This window comes from Pan troglodytes, chromosome 7 (genome assembly GCF_028858775.2).
Source record: "Pan troglodytes isolate AG18354 chromosome 7, NHGRI_mPanTro3-v2.0_pri, whole genome shotgun sequence".
In the NCBI taxonomy this organism is placed as follows: domain Eukaryota; kingdom Metazoa; phylum Chordata; class Mammalia; order Primates; family Hominidae; genus Pan; species Pan troglodytes.
The window spans coordinates 109,951,851-109,973,610 of NC_072405.2; the positions used below are offsets into that span (position 1 = coordinate 109,951,851).

Consider the following 21,760-nt stretch of genomic DNA (forward strand, 5'->3'; position numbering starts at 1 on the left):
GAAGAGGAAAGGCAAGACACAGGTGGGAAATAGCAGTTTTCAATCACAGAAACTGCTACTGTAAAATTTCAGGGCACAGGGCCAGAAATTTTGCTCTGAAAGTAAATGTAGCAAAAGGGAACCATGTATTTTCCCTCTTTAATTTGTGGGGGGAAATTGGGGATTGGGGATAGTGCAGGGGATAAAGCAAATCCTTATATGCAACTTAGTTGCTTATCAAAAAGTAATTAAATGGCAGCTGTAGACTTACTGTAACTTAGTTCCACATAGCCAGGTTGGGCACAGTAGTTAAAACAGAAAGGAAAAGTTTTATAGTTGAGAAGCCTGAATTTTAGGCCAAAACATAGATGATTTATTTCTTTCTCACTAGAAATATTCGTGACCAAGCCAACTAAAAGTTCTGTATTTTGTTTAATTGTCTTAAAAGTTACAAGTGAAAAAGGTAAGTAAGGTTCATGGGTCATGAAAGACTATGAAATACTGGAGACTACAGTATCTGATTTATCCACAAATAAATTGCAACCCAGACAACACTAGGTCTGTTCCCATGCCTTTCCAGTTGTACCTCAATCATAGCAGGGAAAGGTTAAGACTCAAACAAAATGGAAAAATTTAAACATACTATACTCACTTTTGGGTGCTTTTCTTTTTTCATCCTCATTGCTTTTTTTATTCATTAGTTACTCATATTTTATCCATGTTTAATGATGTCTGTCTTTGGGAAACACCTCTAAAATATTAAAAATCCTTCTCTCACTAAGCTGTGCAAGTTAGTAAACTCTAGTTTTGGAACTTGTTTTTTCCCCCTGTATGTAAGAAAAACTATATACCCCTAATCCTTTTACAATGCTGTTCTTAAATCTAGTTAAACACAAAAATAGCAACTATAGCTTTGACTAAACATACGTTATACAACTCTAACATGTAGTGTCCAGCAAATGTTTTAAAATAATTATTTGCATCAAGTCAAATCAGAGTTGAGATTAGCTACTTAATAGTAACAATTTTGTTATGAGACTATAATGAACACCAAAATCTATTTTTAGTACAGTTTTTTCTTTATGCATACTCAAACAGTTTAGGATGATAACAAGGTTAGCAAAATAATAAACTGTAATTACATGAAATAAGATTTATTAACTTCTAGTTATAAGGACTGATTTCTTGGAAAATTGTGATTAAGAGATTGCCACATATTTTTTTCAAAAAAATTGATTTTAACTGTATTTTTAAAATAAAACATAACTTAAGTTTTGAATGTTAATTTCATTGTGTAGTTGAATGTCTTAAAAATTCATGCTTTGCAATTTGGATAAAATACATGCAAACATATATTCAAAGTATAATTTTGATAAGTGGTAAAAACTATCCACCACCACCAAAAAGCAAATATACTCACATAAAAGCCTCCTACCAGTAGTCATATTTCTTTTTGTAGTTTTCAAGTAACATTGTTCTACATTCAACTGAAATTTTTTATACTTTAGTATATCTTTGAGCTCAATGGAGTTGATGTCAGATTTTTATAGTTTGAATCTAATACAGAAATACTTAACTGTGTCTTTGATTTTACAGTTTATATAACTATTGTGACCATCTGCAGCAGCTGCACTTTTCAGAATTATTTGCTGAACCAAATTGAGCACAGTGACAAAAGTAGTCATCTCAGATGTACTATTAAACGAAAGAAAAAGGAGCATTGCCTTGGTACAGTATAGCCATCTGCTGTACAGATGTTATTGTATAGAATGACTTCAGATAAAATAATTGTAGAAAATTTTCATTAAAACCTCAACAATTTGCACTTGTTTATGTGAATCTGCATAACTCCCCAATGAGAGAACACACTTGGGGTTTCTTCGGTTCTCACTCACTTTCTCTTTGATCCTTTTTGATGTGCTGATTTTAATAAACACAGTCAAAAACACTGTGCAAAAACATCATGGAAAAAACTACAAAGGAACAATTATAGCAGCAGAAACTACTCTAATCCCTAACTTACGCAAGCTATTTTTAGTGAAGTATTTTTTTAACACTCTTTATGTGACAATGTTATATAAACAGGGTAAAACGGTCCTTTCCAGATGAGTTTTAATTTAGGAGCCGAAATAGATTTGTAATGCTAGAGGAATCTTATGTGCTAAGTAATATTTAGAGAAACACCATTGAGAATGTGTTTTAGATATGTTTCTTTGTCAAAGGTACAAAAATATTTGATTTCACCTAATGATTATATGTTTTTATCATCTAAACTGTCATAAGCTTACAGGAAGTGTGTGTGGAAAGGAAATAATATGATCAAAAGTGGTAAGTTAATTTTCTCCCGCGGGCATTCCGAATACATTTAAATCTGTGCTTTCAGATTTATTTACTGATTTATAAAACTAAATATTTATAAATTATTGACTGAAGCAGTTAAAGGAATTCCTGTTATTATCATTTGGAATGAAACGAAATGGTTAAATATTTTCTACTTTACCAAAAATATCTACCAGTTCTTCTTAGCCTCCTATGTTATTCTTTAACCCTAAACTATGGGAGTTTCATAGGATTTGATTTTTTTTCAATTCCACTCTGCAGATACTGGTATAGCAGTGACTTAGAATAAACTAACTCCCATTTCTGTTAGAATACTTATGTTCTCTCATGAATCTTTGGTAAAATGACCCAAAACTTCTGATTTCAGTAGAGGTAATGCTTGTATTTTTAAGGTTGGTGTATAATATTGCTGAAAATCCTATGATTATATTAAAAGTACATCTCCTTTAGAAATTATATCATATATTTTAAAATATTTTAAGGCAGATAATATTTATTTTGCTATTCATTGAACCCATCCCATTCTATAGTATTTTCTGAAAACAAAACAACAGAAAAAAAGCCTTTCCCTTACGTGTATATACAACGCAATCATTTTTGCCATTTGAAATATGTAGCTTTGGAGAAACCAAAAGTATATAGCTATAAATTGTGAACTTGCAGTGTAGCACTTTCCAGAGGCAGGGTGGAGAGTGAGCTACAGACTTTAGCTCCCCTTGTCTGAGTAAATTATGGCTCTATTTGGGCGGCACTCCTTAGATTTCGACAAACGAGCACACAGTTGAGAGCTGTGAAATAGCTGAACTTTAGGCTGCCTTGCTCTTTCTCGGGGCACTTAGATTGGCAGCCTCCATATATGTAGATAAGGAAAAGGAAAATAGAATATGAGCAAGTTAGGTGCCACAAAAGATTGGGGGAAGAACCTTAATGAGGTCATCTTGGTTGGCATTTTAGTCAGAATAGGGAAGAAGTTAGAAGGATCCCCTGTCCATAAGGACTTGGGTGACTTTTTACCCAAGCCAAAACCAGTGAGTTGAACTCCTTCTAGTCAAAGGACTATGGTTCATGTAACTTTCACTACCCCAGGCTCTGTCATCCAGATGTACTTATCTTTTTGAATAAACAAAAGTAGAGAGAGAAAGCATAACCACATTATTTTTCACATATACAAAATGCCTTTTCTCATGTTCACTGAATTCAGTACCAATAAAATGTAAAGAACTTAAAGTTCCTTTTCATGTATTGAAAAGTGAAACCAGGTCATTAATTGATAAAAAGTGGAGCTCCAACTTTTCATTCTATAGTTAACTGGGTCTCCCAGGGAAAATCTTATAAGGCATTGTCATAAGCTTTGGATGCTGCAGAGATGCGAGTTAGCCTAAGGGGAAATAAAATAGTAAATTAGATATGACTACCTAAAATAATATGTTGCAATAACCAGCCAATTACAGCACCCCAAAGACTTTTGTTACTTTTAGCAAGAAATAGCATCTCTGTCCAATGCCTGAACAATAGGAAATGAGTTCTTTGACAGTTAAAGCCAGAGGACAAACTTAACTTTTAAGCAGCCACTGAGGATTGAAGTGGAAGTACAGCTTGTAGACAGCTATACAAATCACTAACAAACCTTAATGAATATTGGGTGTGGGCATCAGGGTCCTGTCATTTTTGACACTATGTCCCAAGTAGCTTAAACCCAACACTCAAGGAAAGGTGGAGACCTCATTGGGTCTGTAACATCTGGGTTTTTATTTGTCATTTTGGCATACCCCACAAGCGCAAAAGAAAGAGTAAAAGGGGATTATCTTGACAATGAAATGAGTTACTGAATCTTGTGATAATGAAAAGCAGAAGAATTCTAATGCCTTTCTATAGTCCCTGAGGTAGAGGTGCGTTTATGGTTTAGCAGAAGTAAAATGTAGAGGGGAAGAACAGATGGCCTAGCGTCCGTGAAACATGACACCTCCCCTCCCAGGACTGAGTACCACTATTAATCCTGGTCAGTTTCCCTCCTATTACTTTATAACAAGGTTCAAAGTTGCTACTGATAAACTGGCATGTACTTCTTTTTTCACCCTTAGATTACCTGTAGATTACTGATAATTTTTGACTATGATGTATTTCTGTATATCCTGGTGAACCTTGAGGCATTCGACAAAAAGTAGAACAGGAATTTCTAAAAATTGGCTGGGAAATAAGAAGAACAAGTAAAATTATCTTAACTTTTTTCAAAAAATGTCCCATATTATGTTGTCTAATATGACGAGAATAAAAACCATAAATGTATGAGATACTGTAATTCTCCTGTCCTCTTAGAAATTATATGAAATGGAGAAGACATCTCAACATACAAATTATATTCTCCTTGCTGTAACTGTTATATGATTAGATACACTAATCATTATTAATTACCACTACCTTAGAAAAGATTTTTTTGACACCCTCAAGAAAGGAGATTAAAAATTATGACTGTTTGACATTTTAAAAAAAGCACTAGGAGGTATGTGCTGCTCAGCCGTGTTTACATAGTCATGTATTGTTTTGTTTAACCAAATTATGTAAATACAGTATTCTACATCTTTTATTTTGAGATATATATTCATTGTCCTGTGATAAAGAGCTTGTGCATTTTTAAAATATTGTTTATGTACATTTTTGTTTTAGTGCTGTGTGGTTGCTATAGCTGTTTTGGATTCCAAAGGGAAGCCTTTAAAATACATAGGAGAATAACTTCAGAGATATGGAAGATATCCACTGGGTTGAGTTTCTGATGTATGTATTTCAAAGCTGCATAAAAATAAAAATTATCTAATAAGCAACAAACTTAGGATATCAGAGCAATCTCATGTGCTGTGGTGTAGTGAACATGATGTACCTGCCCAGCCTTTCGTAGAGGGAGATGAGCTCATTTCAGAGAGATAACCATCTCTGACTTTTTCTTCTGATTCATCACTGACCTGAACTCGATTTGAACCTTGTTAGACAAAAAACAAGCAGAATTCCTGGCCTAAACTATAAAATATAATTAAGCCCTTTTGAAATGATGTGTAAAAGAACATTGCTGTACCCCCACTTATAACCACCACCACCACCACCGCAACCAATAAAGTTAAATCAAGCACTGCCTGTAATGGATTAAAATAATAAATGTTCCTGGATTTCAGTGTTTGAAGTACTTGAAGAAAACAGGCTCCCAGCAGCCGGGGTAGCTGAATGCAAGAGAGACATTTATTAATGACGAGTTCAAGGATTTGGCCTGTTTAAGATCATTACTTTCTGTTTACCGTGTGTTACACATCCCTTGTATTTTTACACAGCCCACATGTGTCCACATGCAATAATGAGAAGCTTTTTTCCCAACAAAGGAATTGTTAATTGTGTAAATGTGGTTCTCTTGGGGAATATGAAGTCTTCATAAGACTCTGAGCCCTTCTAATGAGAAATCCAGTGTAGTCATTATAGTCTTCCATGTAAATCCACCTTCAGATCTTATCTTTAACCAAATTAGTCATTTCTGGTTATTGGTTTTAGTTACCAAATTCCAAATTTAATCTAGACTGTTTGCTAGAAAACTGCTGGCCTCAGGGTATTTGTTTTAGAATTGTGTGCCATTACATTGGACACATAATTCCAGCCCTAATAATTAAGTACTAGAGACTTTTTTCTTAATAGCATCTCCTTAGCATTCTAATGATAGCCCCTGTTAGGTTAGTATTAAGTAAAATGGACAAGCACTGTAGCCCCAACCCAAGGACTGTGGAAAAATAAAAGATTAGAAGTAAATCTCTATCCCCCACTCTACTGAATTTGTGACAGCATTTAGTGTTGCCTGTGGTCACAGCAAATTGCCCGCTTGTCCATATAAGCCAGTAGGCTGTTTGCTAGGAAAGCTTCTAGCAAAGAAACCCTGAGTGATGAGTAACTGACAACATCTTAGATGTTCTTTTACTCCCTGGTTGGTCCCCTGGACTTGTTGGCTATGTTGGCATAACATACTGGGGCTGAGCAAGGGAACTGAGGACAGGAAAAAGCATGTATTTACAACCCAGTTACCAATTAGAAAAATGAAATTACTAAGAACTAATAGCAGTAGTTTGTATAAAGCAACATGGTGCTGTAAAGAGGCAGACGGAATCTGCACCCCAGCCCTGCTACTTACTGACCAGTTGGTTGTGTCCAAAGTTACTCTGTAGTGCATTTCCCAAATGAAGGCAAAAATATTTAATTTATGGGACTTTGAGAGGATTAGGTGACATAATGTATGCAGAGTACCCGACACATTGCTTGGTACAAATTAAGTGCTCAGTAAATATTGGTCTTTGTATATCTTCCTTTCCCCAAAATCACACCACATGAATATGGAGGTCATAGATTACTAAATGTCAGAGCTGAAAAATACCTTAAAGGTCATCCTTTTTTATCAATAACCTTTATTATCCTTTTCTCCCACTGACCTCATGGTCTAGGCACACTGCATTTAGTATTAGATAACTAACTATACCAACTTGATACAATTTTAACCAAAACAAACAAAAACTTTAGAACACCTCCACAACTTAGTCTCAGACAAATTCATGATTTCTTTTAGGTTCTTAGGAATACTAAAAATACCTCATGGACCACCATTAACTATGTGGGACCCACTAAGTGTCAAGGAACCTTGGGTTGAAGCCCATGGAGCTAGTCTTAACTCCCTCATTGAGTACAGAGTGAAGAGGTTAAGCGGTTTGCCCAGGGATACTGTATGGTGGAGTTGAGACTAGAACACACATCTCCTGGCTGCTGGCCTTTCTGTTATACCAGTCTTTCAAAACCTGGATTATGTAGATCAAGACCATTTTCTAAGGCACTGCAGTAAATTACTTAGCAAGTCATGTTGTTTTCAACATTATTTGAGTAAGTTTATATCAATTTTTCCATCCATGTAACTTAACTTTTTTAAAAAAATTGATTCTTCAGCAGTTTCCTCACATAATTCAATTAACCAGCTACTGTATTCATCCCAGAAACTTTTCAAGTATGTATTTGCTATTATTCTTTCCTATGTAAGAAGGTTGTCTTACACTTTCCAGTATGCACAGTCAGATCTGCCAGTCTGCTTTTTTTTTAAACATAGCCACATGATCCAATCAAGTTATATTTTTCTAATAAACTAACACAACTGTAAAAACAGTGAGCATGGTGGCAGATTGGAGGGGAAGAAGGAGGCAAAGCTTATCCTCCATCACCCTTTGGTATTTTTAGTTTTCATTTTTCCAGGATCCTAGAGTTCTAAAGCATTTCATAAAAAATACCTTTCCCAGACAATGGCCATGTGTGAGTAGCCAGCTCAGTAGGCATTTCTTCTTTCATGACAAATTCTTCCTTTTTTTTATGGGAAAGAAACACTCCTCTTCCAGCTACTTGTTTTTTCCATTTTCTTATGTCCAAACAAAGAGGTTTGAATTAAACTGGGAGGTCCCAGCTTTTACTTACCAGTAAGGACTAAGTCACAGTCCCTGGGGAATAGAAATCTCACCTATGAGAAGTCATCAGGTGCTTTGGGAAGGGAAACATGTTAGTAGCCTGGCCACCCATTTGGTCTATTATTTTGATGACTAGACTTTTAAGTTCATTTGTTGGGGAATACTGGCATCTTTTACAGCTTAAATGTCAGTGTCCATGTAGTTCTCTGGTTTTGTTATGTTTTGTCCCACATATCATTTCTTCCTGTATTTTAGTTTACCATATTAATAGGTTCTCTCTCTCTCTCTCTCTCTGTCTCTCTCTCTCTCTCTATATATATATATATAGGCTCTCTCTTTTGCGCTCTCTATATATGGGCTTATTACAGAATTAAATATAATTAAATAGGATCTGATCAACTTACATATTCTGATCAAGGGCGGGGACGAACATGTTTTTTTCATGGCTAGAGCACCCAAATGCCATTTTTATCTGCTTCAACATAATTGGTTGAAGGAATGGAAGACTTTATTTTTGAGGGATTTGTTATGTCTTTACAGACAATACTTACAAAATTTTGTCGTTTTCACATTTTAAGGTTTTCTGATGCTTCACTGTTATGCAAATCAGCTTCTGGATGTATCTAACACATGCTTGCTGATTTTCTAGTAGCCTTAGATTACTTACAGCTGGATAAAATAATTACCTGGATATGCTTTGCTAGCAATGTCATCATTGACTACTCCTTCTAATGATACATAGAAGCTTGATTTAGATTGCATTTTGCTTAGTCAGCATGTAGACACTAGGAGCCTTACTAAGGGTCTAGTAGACACTGACAACATAGGGCTGGCAGCACTTTGTAAACATTTTCCAAAACAAGTGGTTTGCATTTATTAGTCTTCTGAAGGAGTATTTTAAAAGTCATGAAACTATTTGTTCCTTGAAGTAAATTTTTATACTCAATGAAAAGTATGTCAGTATTCAAACAAAGCATGATTGGTTCTGTTTATCGTACCAGTTGTTTCTGAAATTATTTCTCAATGTTGCTACACCTCGTTTAGTTTAATTAAATATCTGCCATTAGTTTGCTAAAACTTAAATTTAAAAGATAAACAGATTTTTGAGAAAAGTCAACAGAAAAAATCAGCAGGAAAGCATTCTGTTGAAGGAAATGTAGAAAGAAGAAGTCATACCGTACGATTGGTCAAAGTGACCGGATCACATAATCACTAAATGCAACATGGGATCCTGAGTGGGATCCTGAAACAGAAAAAGGACATTGGAGGAGAAGCTGGTGAGATTGAAAGGTCTTTAAATTGGTAGTATTGTATCACTGCAAATTTAATGGTTTTTGAGAATCATAATCTGATTTTATGTAAGTTATTAACATTGAGAAGCTGGGTGAAGGATATCAACTTTGCTGAAAGCCTAAAATTGTTTCAGAATTTAAAGTTTTTAAAAAATGACCTGATCAGCAATTGGGTAAGTAACTTTAATAATATTCATGCTTTTAAACATCTAAGTGATAATTTTATATCGTAAACTTTTGAAGCATATTTTTAAAAATTTTGTCTTTACTGTTTTTGGAAATTTAGGGAAAAAACTACAAGTACAGAAAATGTACAGGGTAATTCATCAAATGCCTGTGTACTCATGAGCTAGAACAAATATAAACATTTGTCTTATTTGTTATAAACACACACACCCAGAACTTTACAAAATTATTCAGGCCTTTTCCAATGTTCCATTGTTAAGAAGGTAGCTCTTTATAATTTTTACTTGTAGGCATTTTGTCCAATGGTGCATTTGTCCCCCTAGAAAGAAGAACACATGTCTTAACTCACTTTCTGTTGCCATTTATACCAGGTTGTTGGATGTGTAAATATCTAGTTTACATGAACTCTGAGTATTCTCTGTGGCCCTAGGTTTATATGTGTGGTAATATATAAGATTCAAAATAAGGAAGATATTTAGTATGTTTCCTGGGAAAAAAAGAAAGGCCTGATGTCCCATGGGCTGGCTTCTCAGAGTGAAATAAAGGGGAAAGGAAAATTAATAACCCTGTCATGAGTCCCAGGGATTACTTTCGTATTTTGTGGTAAAAGTGTATAATTTGGTTTACCATCTGTAAGTGACCCTTTGTGAAATTCATCACCACCCTTTATTGCTATTAAGTTATCACAAGCTCTTAATAAATACTGGCTCACGCCTATGATCCCAGCACTTTGGGAGGCCAAGGTGGGCAGATAACGAGGTCAAGGGTTGGAGACCAGCCTGACCAATGTGGTGAAATCCTGTCTCTACTAAAAATGCAAAAAAAAAAAAAAAAATGAGCTGGGCGTGGTGGTGTGTGCCTGTAATCCCAGCTACTCGGGAGGCTGAGGCAAGGGAATTGCTTGAACCAGGGAGGTAGAGGTTGCAGTGAACTGAGATCACACACTGTACACCAGCCTGGGCGACAGAGTGAGACTCTGCCTCTAAATAAATAAATACTGGTTCCAAGATTAAAAGCACTTAACTAATGTGTTTATTATTATGTTGTAGCTTTTTTTAATGTAGGAGTAAATGTTCAAAGGAAATATCTATTTTAAACTTAAAAGCTAATATTTGTGGGTTAACCTTTCTGTGGTACTACAGATAACTGTGTTCCCTCGTTGAGGAATGGAGTCACAACAGGTTGGTGTGTGCAGTATGTGTAGCAGACAAGGAAGGCACATGGGGAGGAGTTGAATCAGTTGTGTAAGTTTCAAAATTGAACCACACTGAATTTCCTTGTAGGTATATGGCAAGAAAGAAAAGGGACAAAAAGGACCAGGCAGGACATATTTATATCTGTAGATTTTGTATTTTCTTAGTACTTTCTGGCAATGGCTGTTCCTGTGTCCTCACTGCAAACATTAGCATCTTATTAAATTCTCAGTGTCATTTGTGTATTTAAACAAGCTCATGATCAGTGCTGGTAGGCCTGAGTTACGGGCAAATAAAAACTGTAGAATGACTGTAAAAACTAAGACTAAAGCAAGGGGTAGGCTTGAGCAAAAGAATAAAAGAGACTGAAAAAAAAGTGAACAGCACATAAAGTGAATAAAAAGAAAGCAAAAAATATTAGGGTTTGTGTGATAGCAGGGAAGTATTCCTGTTCAACAGTTCATGTGCTTAACAGAGTCAGTATTAGAAATGTTCTGGGATGTCTCTTCCCCACTCAGTACTTACTGAGATTGCAGAACTTGAAGCTAATACATTGCCAAGAGAAAATCTGATATGAAAGAAAATTGCTAATTATTTACTTTATCTTCATATACCCAATATATGGTAGATAACCACTAACTTTTGGTTGAATAATGGATACATGCCTACATAAATATCAAATTGAAGGTGACCCAGGATATGTAAATTCCTTAGAAACAATCAGAAGCATGGTAATAGCACTTGTTTAAGAAATTAGGCCTGGTTTTAGATACTGTCTCATAAGGACAGAAATTATGGTTTAAGCCGTGAGAGTAGAGAAGTTTGCTGAAATATTAGTTCAGGGGGAGAATAGAAAACTGAAGATTACTTATTAAAATCCCATTGGTTAAAGATATTAGTTGTGACACTTTGGATCGCACATGACAGAAAATCCAACCTAAACTGGTTTTAGCAGTTTTTACGTATGTGAAAAGCTCCAAACCAGTGTTGTCCTGAGGCACGGAAGAGTCTGTTAGATTTCTTCCCTCTGCGTTACGCAGCTTCAGCCCTTAGGCTCCACATGCTGACTGCCAGCAGTTCCAAGGCCTTCATTTTCTTAACCTCAAGACCAGGGAGCAAGAGGAAGGGTCATGTTCCCAAAAGTATTATTATACCTTAGTGGTTTTCATTGAATATTATGCTCATTCCTGGACCAAATCAATCTCCAGAGAATATCAAACATAAAGTCCCATAAAGTTCCCCATCCTGCTAGACTATTTCCCGGCAAACCAGTCATTGGATTCCGTTGTCACCGGAACATAGCTATAGCTAGCTCAGTGCCTGCCTTCATTGCAGGACCTCTGTTTCTGAAGCACATTGTGTGTCCTCTGGTCCTCTTTAGTGCTCACCTAAGTCTGGCCGACTTTCTCTCTTCTTGTTCCAGCCTCCCAAATGTTTGTGTGATCATTGGCTTCCTAATTCTGTGCAATTTTACTGATATTTCTGTCCCCATCTTTATCTTTATTCTCTTGAGAATTCTAGCTATCCCATTCTGTGTCCCCAAGCCAAAAAAAAAAAAAAAAATAGGATTTGTGTAATAGTAGGAAAGTGTTTTTCTATATTTGTTTTGTAATAATTCAAGTCTGGAATTTTTTTTTCATTCTCTCCTTGCCCTAGTCAATAAAGTCAATAAGAACTTGTAATTGTATAACTTTGGGGGGGTTAAGAAGAGCCTTCCATCAACTCTACTTAAGTTCTCTAAGAGGTAGGCACTTTGCCAGTGATATGCATCATATAGAATGATATGAATTTTGACATTTCAGTACTAGTTCTTTTAAGACAAAGCCTCATAATTTTAGTACAATATCAGTATTTAGCACAATATCAGTATTTTAAAGTGGTTCCTGCATAGTAGAAATACCTCACATGATCCAAATTCTATATGTATTATGTTATTTCTACAAATATAAGATTTTGTCATGCTTACAAATACTCTTTTTTAAATGAAAGCCACTATAGCATGAGAAAGGAATCTCATTCCTCTGTATACTTTGTAGACAAAATGTTGTCAAGCCCATTCCTAAAGAGACTTCCAGAAATAAATATCAACCTTTTATGGCTTTTTTTTTAGTAGATAATTACCTTTGCTTCCATAAACTTGTTCTTTATGGCTTTCTTAGTTCTTTTGCTTTAATTTTGACCACTCTAAGTGATGTTTTAAGGTGGATTAGAAACAGACACACCCGAAGAGGTGCTTAGCAAGTTTCTGATGGTCATAGAAAGAGGTTACAAATAAGGAAGGCGAGAAGACTAGAAACCACCCTGTGATGTTGGATTTGAACCTGAGGTATCAGTATGCATTCATGGTTTTTAATGTATTTACCAGTGGATAGAGAGACAAAGATATGTAGGTATACAGGGGTTGCTATACATACATATACTTCTTATCTCTGCTGAAGGGGCCTAGCAACAGTGACACCCCAGTAGCAATGAGCATACCTACCACCCAGATTTTGGTTTCTAGATACCATTCTTCAACAAAAGAAACCAGAGCTCCTTGGAGAAATGGCTGGTGCTAGAGATGGGGTGGTAAAAATACAAGATGAGCCTGAAATATTTTGTGGCCTGAAAGTAAAGAAGTTCTCAAAAAATGATTGGCATAGGCCAGGTGCAGTGGCTCACGCCTGTAATCCCAGCACTTTGAGAGGCCAAGATGTGCAGATCAACCGAAGTCAGGAATTTGAGACCAGCCTGGCCAACATGGTGAAACCCCATCTCTACTAAAAAGACAAAAATTATCCGGGCATGTTGGTGGGTGCCTGTAATCCAAGCTGTTCGGGAGGCTGAGGCAGGGAATCGCTGGAACCCAGGAGGCAGAGGTTGCAGTGAGCCGAGATCATGCCACTGCACTCCAGCCTGTGTGACAGAGTGAGACTCTGTCTCAAAAAAAAAAAAAAAAAAGATAGGCATATACTAAAAGGACGCAGGGACCATCTTAAAGGGCTCCCAATGGCCAAAGCTGGTTCAGAGTAAGCAACAATGTAAATAATGATAGTATTGGATTATAACCCATAAAAATGAATATTCATGAGTCCATACTGATATAAATAAATAATTGAATTAGTATATAGGGTAGAAGGGACAGCTGTAGTATATGTGCTACCAAAGTGGGCGCTAGAAGGGGCAGCTCTAAATAAGGGAAATAGGAAACCACCATTATCACACACCACAATAAATCATTGCAGGTGAGACCACTGGTGGATGCTAACATTAGTGGGTGAAAATTTGAAGAAAAAGAGCATATCTGCATAATCTCCAAGTGTCTCCCCACAAAAATACTTATTTACAAGGGGAAAGTGTTAACTTTACAATGGCAAAATCTGACAGACACCACTTTAGCCATATGATCAGAGTTAATATTGTAAATAATAAAATATTGGTATCACATACACCAATATGACGCACTAAGGGGGTCACTTCTGTGGTATTGTCAAAAATGCATAACCTCATTCTGATCACAAGAAAACATCAGATAAACCCCAACAGAAAGACACGTTGCAGAATGATTGTCCTGGGTTATTCCACAGTATCAAGGTCATGAAAGACAAAGAAAGCTGGGGGGATGTGTCACATATTAAAGAATACTAAGAAGCTTTGATGATTAAATTCAGTATGGATCCTAGGTTGAATCCTGGACCAGAAAGAGGAAATTAGTGGGAAAAATGGCAAAAATTTAAAAAGATGTGTAGATTATTTAAAAGTATTATATCAATGTGGATTTCCTGATTTCAGTATTTGTACTAAAGGTACATAGCTAGGTGAAGGGTGTACAGGAACATTATACAGTATGTTTTTTCAACTTTTATGTAGGCCCAAAGTTATTTCAAAATAGAAAGCTTTTTTTTTTTTTAAGTGAGGGGACTTGGAATAGATGATTTCTAGATCTCTTCCATCCAGCCTTTTTATGTTACAGTGGTAAAAAACGAAACCAAAGATGTAAGCAGTTTTATTTCCTGTCTACCAATTAAGAAACATGTTGAGGCAGCTGAAAAATAGGATCAGATTCTAAACTGTCGATTCAGTTCAATGGAACATGTCCTGAATAGCTACTGTTGTGCCCAGGACTACACTGAATAAGCTGGTCCTTGCCTCCAGCATGGTCAGTACTAGAGGTTGAAAATTGTGTGATCTTCTCTTTCACTCACTCATATTATTCAGGTATCTCTTCTTTGATGTTTTAAAATAATGGAATTGGAGAGAATGAAATAGAAATTGATAAGTTTTAGAAATTTGTCAAAGGAAATAAGAGCCTTCAAAGAGGGCCTGAGGTTTTTCAATCTGGGTGCCTGAAGAGATAGTAATAACCATTAAATAAGATAAGCAACCTAGGTGGCCTTTGGCATTAAACACTGTGTACAAGCATTCAATATGACTATCACACTAAGGTTACAAACAGATAATTAGATATGTCACTGTGGGGTTGTACAAAGATATGTGTATTTGAAAATAAAGGATGATGCAATCCTGACATTCTGTTAATGCTCATTTACTAAATAATTGTACTGAATTAAGGCTATACTTTTATGCCTTTATGGCAAATTTCTGGATGATGAATAGATATATTTCATTTAGCAAATATTTACTTTTAGAAGTTTTAGATATTTTAGAAATGTAATGCTGTTAAGTCAGAAAATTATGGCTTCAGTTATGGACTGAAGTTAATAAAGATGGTTTTTTATTTGGGGGTATTTTGGGGCCTGTTTCTATTTCTTTTATTTTCTGGAGTGCTTTTTTTGCTTGTTTATTTGTTTGTTTAGACTAAGTGGAAGCTTTGAATCAGGATAATTGTAAATGAAATGGTAGTTTCAGTTTCACAATTTGATGAAGCATTTTAAGAAATTGATTTCCACCATGATTATTTTTAAATCAAAGTCTTATCTCTAACGCTTTTGTGGGTGTGATGCCTTCTGTGGAGGATTAGAGGTTGAATATCTTATTTCTGCAGTAGGAATATACAACATATATGAAATTTTCAAGTCTCTACAGAATTGAAAAGTCAATGTGGTTACTGTACTTTAAAACATGTGTATACTGTGGGCCTAAGGTGTTTTTTAATCTTTCATCTTTTTTAGGGATCAAATATCATTAGAAAAATAAGCCATGGGCATTACAAACGTGGTCTGGTGAAATTCAATATTCACTATGACAATTTAGAATATGAGCTCCTTGGGAGGAAAGTTAACTCACCACTCTTAACTTTGCATCTAAATATCCTAAAATGTGCCATTGGTTTTATGAAAGGGTTTTGATCTACACTCCTATTTTAAGTTCAAAAGAAAGCCTACATTTTAAAGTGTATTCCTTTTCTGGGTATATTTACTTTGAACTATAGCATATAGTTTTTCTCATAAATCTAACCTGCCACTATCTGTTTTTAAGACTTTGTAAACTTCAAGTGGTTATGATGTGTGAAGTTTGGATTAAACTAAAATTTTTAGAAAACACATGTTATATATTTTGATTGTTTTGAATTTTAACATGGGCCAGTAAAAAACTTGAGTGTCTAGCAGAGTAACATACTGCACTCTGTTACTGTAGGAAATCACAGAAAATTACCCTTTCCCATCATGTTAACAATAGACAAATGAAGCAGCTGTTCTTATTCTTAATGTAGTTGCTTGAAAAACTTGCACAATTTAATGAAAATGTCTCTACTCATAAAACTTAAAATGCTCACACATGGAAAAAGTCATAATGTTTTGGCAAATATTACTTTGTTAGGAATGTGAATGAGGTATACCTGCTTCATAACTAGAACTCTGTATAAACGGCATGAAACGGTGGTGGACTGCCAACCAAGCAAGACGACTCTGACAAAGGATGAATTAATACTCTTCAAAAATATAGAGAGTTCTTTCCCAAACATTTTTTTTTGATAAGGATGAATTATATACTCTTCTGTATTTTTTTTTTTCAGGCATAATTCTTGGGTCATCATTTCTACTCAGTATAAACGATTTTCTCCTTAAAACAAGTCTCAAAGAAAGAAGCCGCATTCTGATAGGACCATGTTGTGCTACTGCCAATCTGGAAGCTAAGTGGTGTAAACACAGCGGGAATCCAGGCCCAGAACAATCCATACCAAAAATATCCATTGACTTAAGAGGAGGTCTACTACAGGTCTGTGGGTATTGGCCATATTTTTTTCATAGGTTATTAACTAGCCTCTGTTCATTTTTTGAACTGTTTCACTAAATTTTAAATCTTTGTGTGGTAAGAAAGGGTATTTGTCAGATTGCTACTTGTTAAATTTTCAACAACTTTATTGAGACATAAGTCATATACCAGCAATCTACCTATTTCAAGTATACAATTCAGTGGTTTTTTAGCATATTCAGAGTTGCACAATCATTACCACAGTCAATTTCAGAACATTTTCATTACCACCAACAAAAAAAACCCATATCCATTAGCAGCCACTCACATTACCCTCTAACCCCCTTATCAGGCCTAGGAAACCACTAATCTACTTTCTGTCTCCATAGATTTACCTATTCTTAACATTTCGTATAAATAGAATCATATAACCTGTGGTCTTTTGTGACTGACTTCTTTCACTCAGCATGTTTTCAAGGTTCATCCATGTTTACCAAGTGTCAATATTTTATTCCTTTTTATGGCCAAATAACATTCCATCATATGAATATACCACATTTTATGTATTCATTCATCAGTTGATAGACATTTGGGTTCTTTCCACTTTTGGCTGCTATGAATAATGCTGCCATGACCATTTGTGTACGACTTTTTGTGTGGATATATGTTTTGATTTCTCTTAGATATATAACTAGGAGTGGAATTGCCGGGTTGAATTTTTTTTTTTTTATGGGTAGACTTTTCTTTTTGAGACAGGGTCTTGCTCTGTCACCCAGGCTGGAGTACAGGGGTACAATAATAGCTCACTGTAGCCTCAGTTGCCTGGGCTCAAGTGATCCTCTTGGATCAACCTCCTGAGTGGGTAGAACTATGTGCCACCACACCCAGCTAATGTTTTTTATTTTTTTTTCAGTAGAGATGAGGTCTCACTATGTTGTTGAGGCTATAGATTTTTTTAATTATTAATACAAAGTAGTCAACCTGTTGCAAGCACAGTGTCACTAGCAATATATAAGAACAATTTCCTAATATTAAATATTTTACATGTGATGATATCTGATTACAACACTTGATAAATTAGTCACACTGCAAGCTCTTAATGCATTTGTCTTAACAGCCAAATATAGAACGTGTGAAGGCATCCAACTTATTTCTTGATTATTTTGTATTTGGATAGATTTTAATTTAATCTTCATGTAACTTGATGCCACTCTAAACTTGACATGAATCCAAAAAGCTTGAAAGATTCACAATGATAGAAAATTAAAACAACTAATTGGTCAATAATGGAGACATTAAATGTGAATTTTTTTCTTTTTTCTTTTTTCTTTTTTTTTTTTTTTTTTTGAGACAGAATCTCATTTTGTTGCATATCCTGAAGTGCAGTGGTGTGATAACAGCTCACTGCAGCTTCAGCCTCCTGGGCTCAAGAGATCCTCCCACCTCAGCCTCCCAAGTACCCAGGAACACAAGCATGCACCACTATGCTTGACTATTTTTTTTAAGAGACAGGTTCTCACTATGTTGCCCAGGCTGGTCTCAAACTCATGGGCTCAAGTGATCCTCCACCCATGCTGGGATTACAGGCATGAGCCATACATAGCACCCGGCCAATTTTTTGTATTTATCTAAAAGTTGTATTGCCTCAAGTTTTCACCAGTTTCCTTTTTAATGCACAGAGCAAGATTTGGGAAGATCCTAATAACTTACTGTTTTGTGTTGCTTTGGAGATTTTCAGTATCTATCAGAAATCTTCATATATTTAGCAATAAACATGTATTACTTTATCAAGAATATTCATTGTCTTACCTTTTTTCCAAGGCAGCCAAGTAACTTCACATTGAAAATGACAATGATCTGTTTACATGACCAAGTGCTTAAAAATAAAAAGTAAGAAAATTTTAAACCACAGCATTAATAAAAGCAAAAACAAAGTACAGTGTATTACCTCTGTATTACAGTCATTGTCTCTTGACAATTTAAAGGCTAGAGCACAACATTCTACTCCCCAGTTTGACTTTTCACCTGTCTCTATTTTTCAGCATCCAATAAAAATAAGATTGATGAGAACACAAGTACACTTAGTGTTACATCTTTTACTTTCATTTCTGAGATGCCTTAATTCCAGAGAGCAGAACCTAAGCCTAGGGTTTAAAACTTACCCACACGATATGGGGCTATTATTTTCTACTACTATATATTCTTTTTTCTTTTCTGCGTTACCTGGTTCTCTTAGAATTGATAGTTGTATTGCCTTTATTCAGTATTTACAGAGAAAATTAACATTTTTGAAAGTTTTAATCTTCATTATAACCTACTGGTCATTATATGTCTATAACTTAGTAGTTATAGACTAATATTACTCACATGCAGAAAAATAAAACTTAATCTCCATTAGAGGAAACACTAAGTCCTTTTGTTCTGAAACTCTACTGTAGCTACTGTAGTATAATTGATTTTCAGGGGCTCTGGAATCCTCTGTGTTGGCACAGTCTTACTAAACACGGAAGTTGGGAGCCTTCTAAGTTCAGGTTCATTGAGAAATCTCCCTCTAAAAGTGCAGAGAAAGAAACCCTATAATAAGGATTGCTTATTTAATCTCATGGCAGAATGTCAGAGCTGTCCCACAAGGTTATTATTATGATTTTATTAACATTTTGGCCTAGAGGATCTTCATTGCCTTCTCTCAGACTATAATAGGTGTTCTTTTCCCTCTTAGCTAAATTAATTCATAAACATTACTTCACATCAACATAATTTCAATTCAACATTTAAAATTTATTGTTATTCACACAATATAAGATATAATTAATTTTTTTGTTGTTATATATTTATTCAAGCAATAGAATTTCATCCTGTAAGTCAATTACTTTTTAGGAATTATAGTTTATAAGTAATTAAATTGAACATAATTACAGTCCTACATTAATTCAAATATGATTATACCTAATTAGTCTCAAGAAATGTTTGTATTTAAAAGCTACTAGAATTTTTTTATGATTTTAAAGGTCTTCTGGGGTCAAGAACATTTGAATTGTTTAGTTCTTCTACATGAATTACTCAATGGATACCTTAATGAGGAGGGAAATTTTGAAGTACAAGTTTCTGAACCAGTGCCTCAAATGTCATCTCCTGTGGAAGAGAATCAGACATTTAAAAGTGAACAAAGTTCAGATGACCTACGGACAGGTCTATTTCAGTATGTACAGGATGCTGGTAAGTAGCAACAGACTCAGTATGAGAGTGTCTCTGTGCATGTGGTTGCATTTTAAATGCATGTTGACTAAATAAAAACAATCAAGATGGCTTTTTAAAGTGCGTTAAAATTTGCAGTACAAAAATAGTACATTATCATTCAATCTCTCTTAGGGGAAGTTCTTCATTTCTTTCTGTTCCAGAATATATATAAAAATGACCAACTAGCTTCTTTATATCTTTTATTCTCATAATTTCTTCTTCCTTTACTTTTTCCCCTTTGTCATGTTCCCCTTTAAAATCATACAATTAATTATACTTTTATTTGACAGAATCTTTGAAATTGCCTGGGGTCTATGAAGTCTTATTTTATAATGAAACTGAAGATTGCCCAGGGATGATGTTATGGAGATATCCAGAACCTAGAGTGCTCACCCTTGTACGAATAACTCCTGTACCTTTTAACACCACAGAGGATCCAGATATTAGCACAGCAGACCTTGGTGATGTGCTACAGGTATGTAATGACCATTCATTGTAAAATGAAAACATTGTGGGAAAGGGCTGATCATATGTTAGGAAAAATGTTTGGAACATACTTACTTCTTACATTAATAGTATCAGAGAGAAATACACATCTGTGTGTGTGGTGTGTGTGTATCCACACACATATATAATAGGATTTTTTAAAATAAGGTAATAATGTAATCCAAATTCATGATACATGGCAATTTTAAGAGTTCTCAATTCTACTCTCCATTTTATTTTGAGTAGATTATAATGGGACAAGGAGGTGTCATTTAGTTCACCACTCCTTTATTAAGTGCCTATCATGTGTTCACACTCTTCAGAGTTTCTAGAACCGCCCCATGAAACAAAATATGCCCATGTAAGGCTAGAAAGAGATGACTGTAGTTTTCATTTCCATAGCTGAAATGGTCTTGGGGCTTGAGGTAGGCTGATTTTTCTATTAAAGAAAAGGTCTAACCTGTGATCATATTCCCTAAGGTTTTGTGAAAGTGTGTTGCTTGTTATTCCCTGAGTTTAATATAAATGTCATTGTGGATATCACTATGTTACCTTTGTACTTACTAATGTTCTACTGATAGGAGTTTCTCTTAAAATTTGTTTCTCCCTTAATCTTCCACCTATTACCAGATCATACAACCATCCACTCAAAATCTACAGGTCATTCCTGATTGCCTTCTTTCCCTACTTCCCTGTGTCAAAACCCATCAACAAGTCCTGTCAGTTCTGCCTACAAAATATGTCCCTATTCCATCTACTTCTCTGTTTCTGCTGATACAACTTGAGTTCAAGCTGCCATCTTCTGTTCCCTACTCCAGTAGCTTCCTAATTGGCCTCTATGCTTCTGTTCTTGACCACTTGGAATGCATTCTCCAAATAGCAGCTAAACTGATATTTTTTAAATGTAGGTTATACTATATCACTTCCCTAACTTAAAACCCTGTGGTGACTTCCTCTAATACTTAGAACAAAATTCAGATCTCTTGCTGTGGCCTGCAAGGACCTATAGTCTGGACTCTGCTCACCTCTCCAACTGGAGTTCATGCCAGTTTCTCCCTTTCTCATGATCCTTTAGCCACTCTGGCCTCCTTTTTCTCCTTGAGCAGACCACCTGTCACATTACCAACCTTGGTCTTCGTCAGTCAGGTACCAGCTCAAATGTCATATCCTGACTAGCCCACTACAACTACTTCATTCTGTATTGCATTTCCTTGTTTTACTTTCTCATAGTTCTTACTGCTAGTCCTAATTATGCATTTGTTTACTTGCGTGTGATCTTTCTACTGTTAGAAAATAAGCTCCTTATATGTCTTGATGATGTATCTCCAGCCTCTGGTACATAGGTACACTCACCAAATGTTTGAAGTGACTGCTCTGTTCTTAACAAATTAGTTTTATAATACAAATCAGCTACATATTAATATAAGTCATATTACAATCTTATTTA

The 21,760-nt window shown here is 35.3% G+C and overlaps 1 protein-coding gene across 18 annotated transcripts in view; it reads left to right on the plus strand.

The window, feature by feature from the left end:
• VPS13B (vacuolar protein sorting 13 homolog B) overlaps positions 1-21,760 on the plus strand; it is an 861,798-nt gene that overhangs the window by 684,993 nt on the left and 155,045 nt on the right. For all 18 annotated transcript variants that reach the window (XM_054657406.2, XM_063816458.1, XM_024345440.3 and 15 more), the window contains 3 exons: positions 16,412-16,614; positions 19,599-19,806; positions 20,118-20,302. In XM_054657406.2, the coding sequence (XP_054513381.1) occupies positions 16,412-16,614; positions 19,599-19,806; positions 20,118-20,302 (596 nt within the window). The remainder of the gene's footprint in view (positions 1-16,411; positions 16,615-19,598; positions 19,807-20,117; positions 20,303-21,760) is intronic.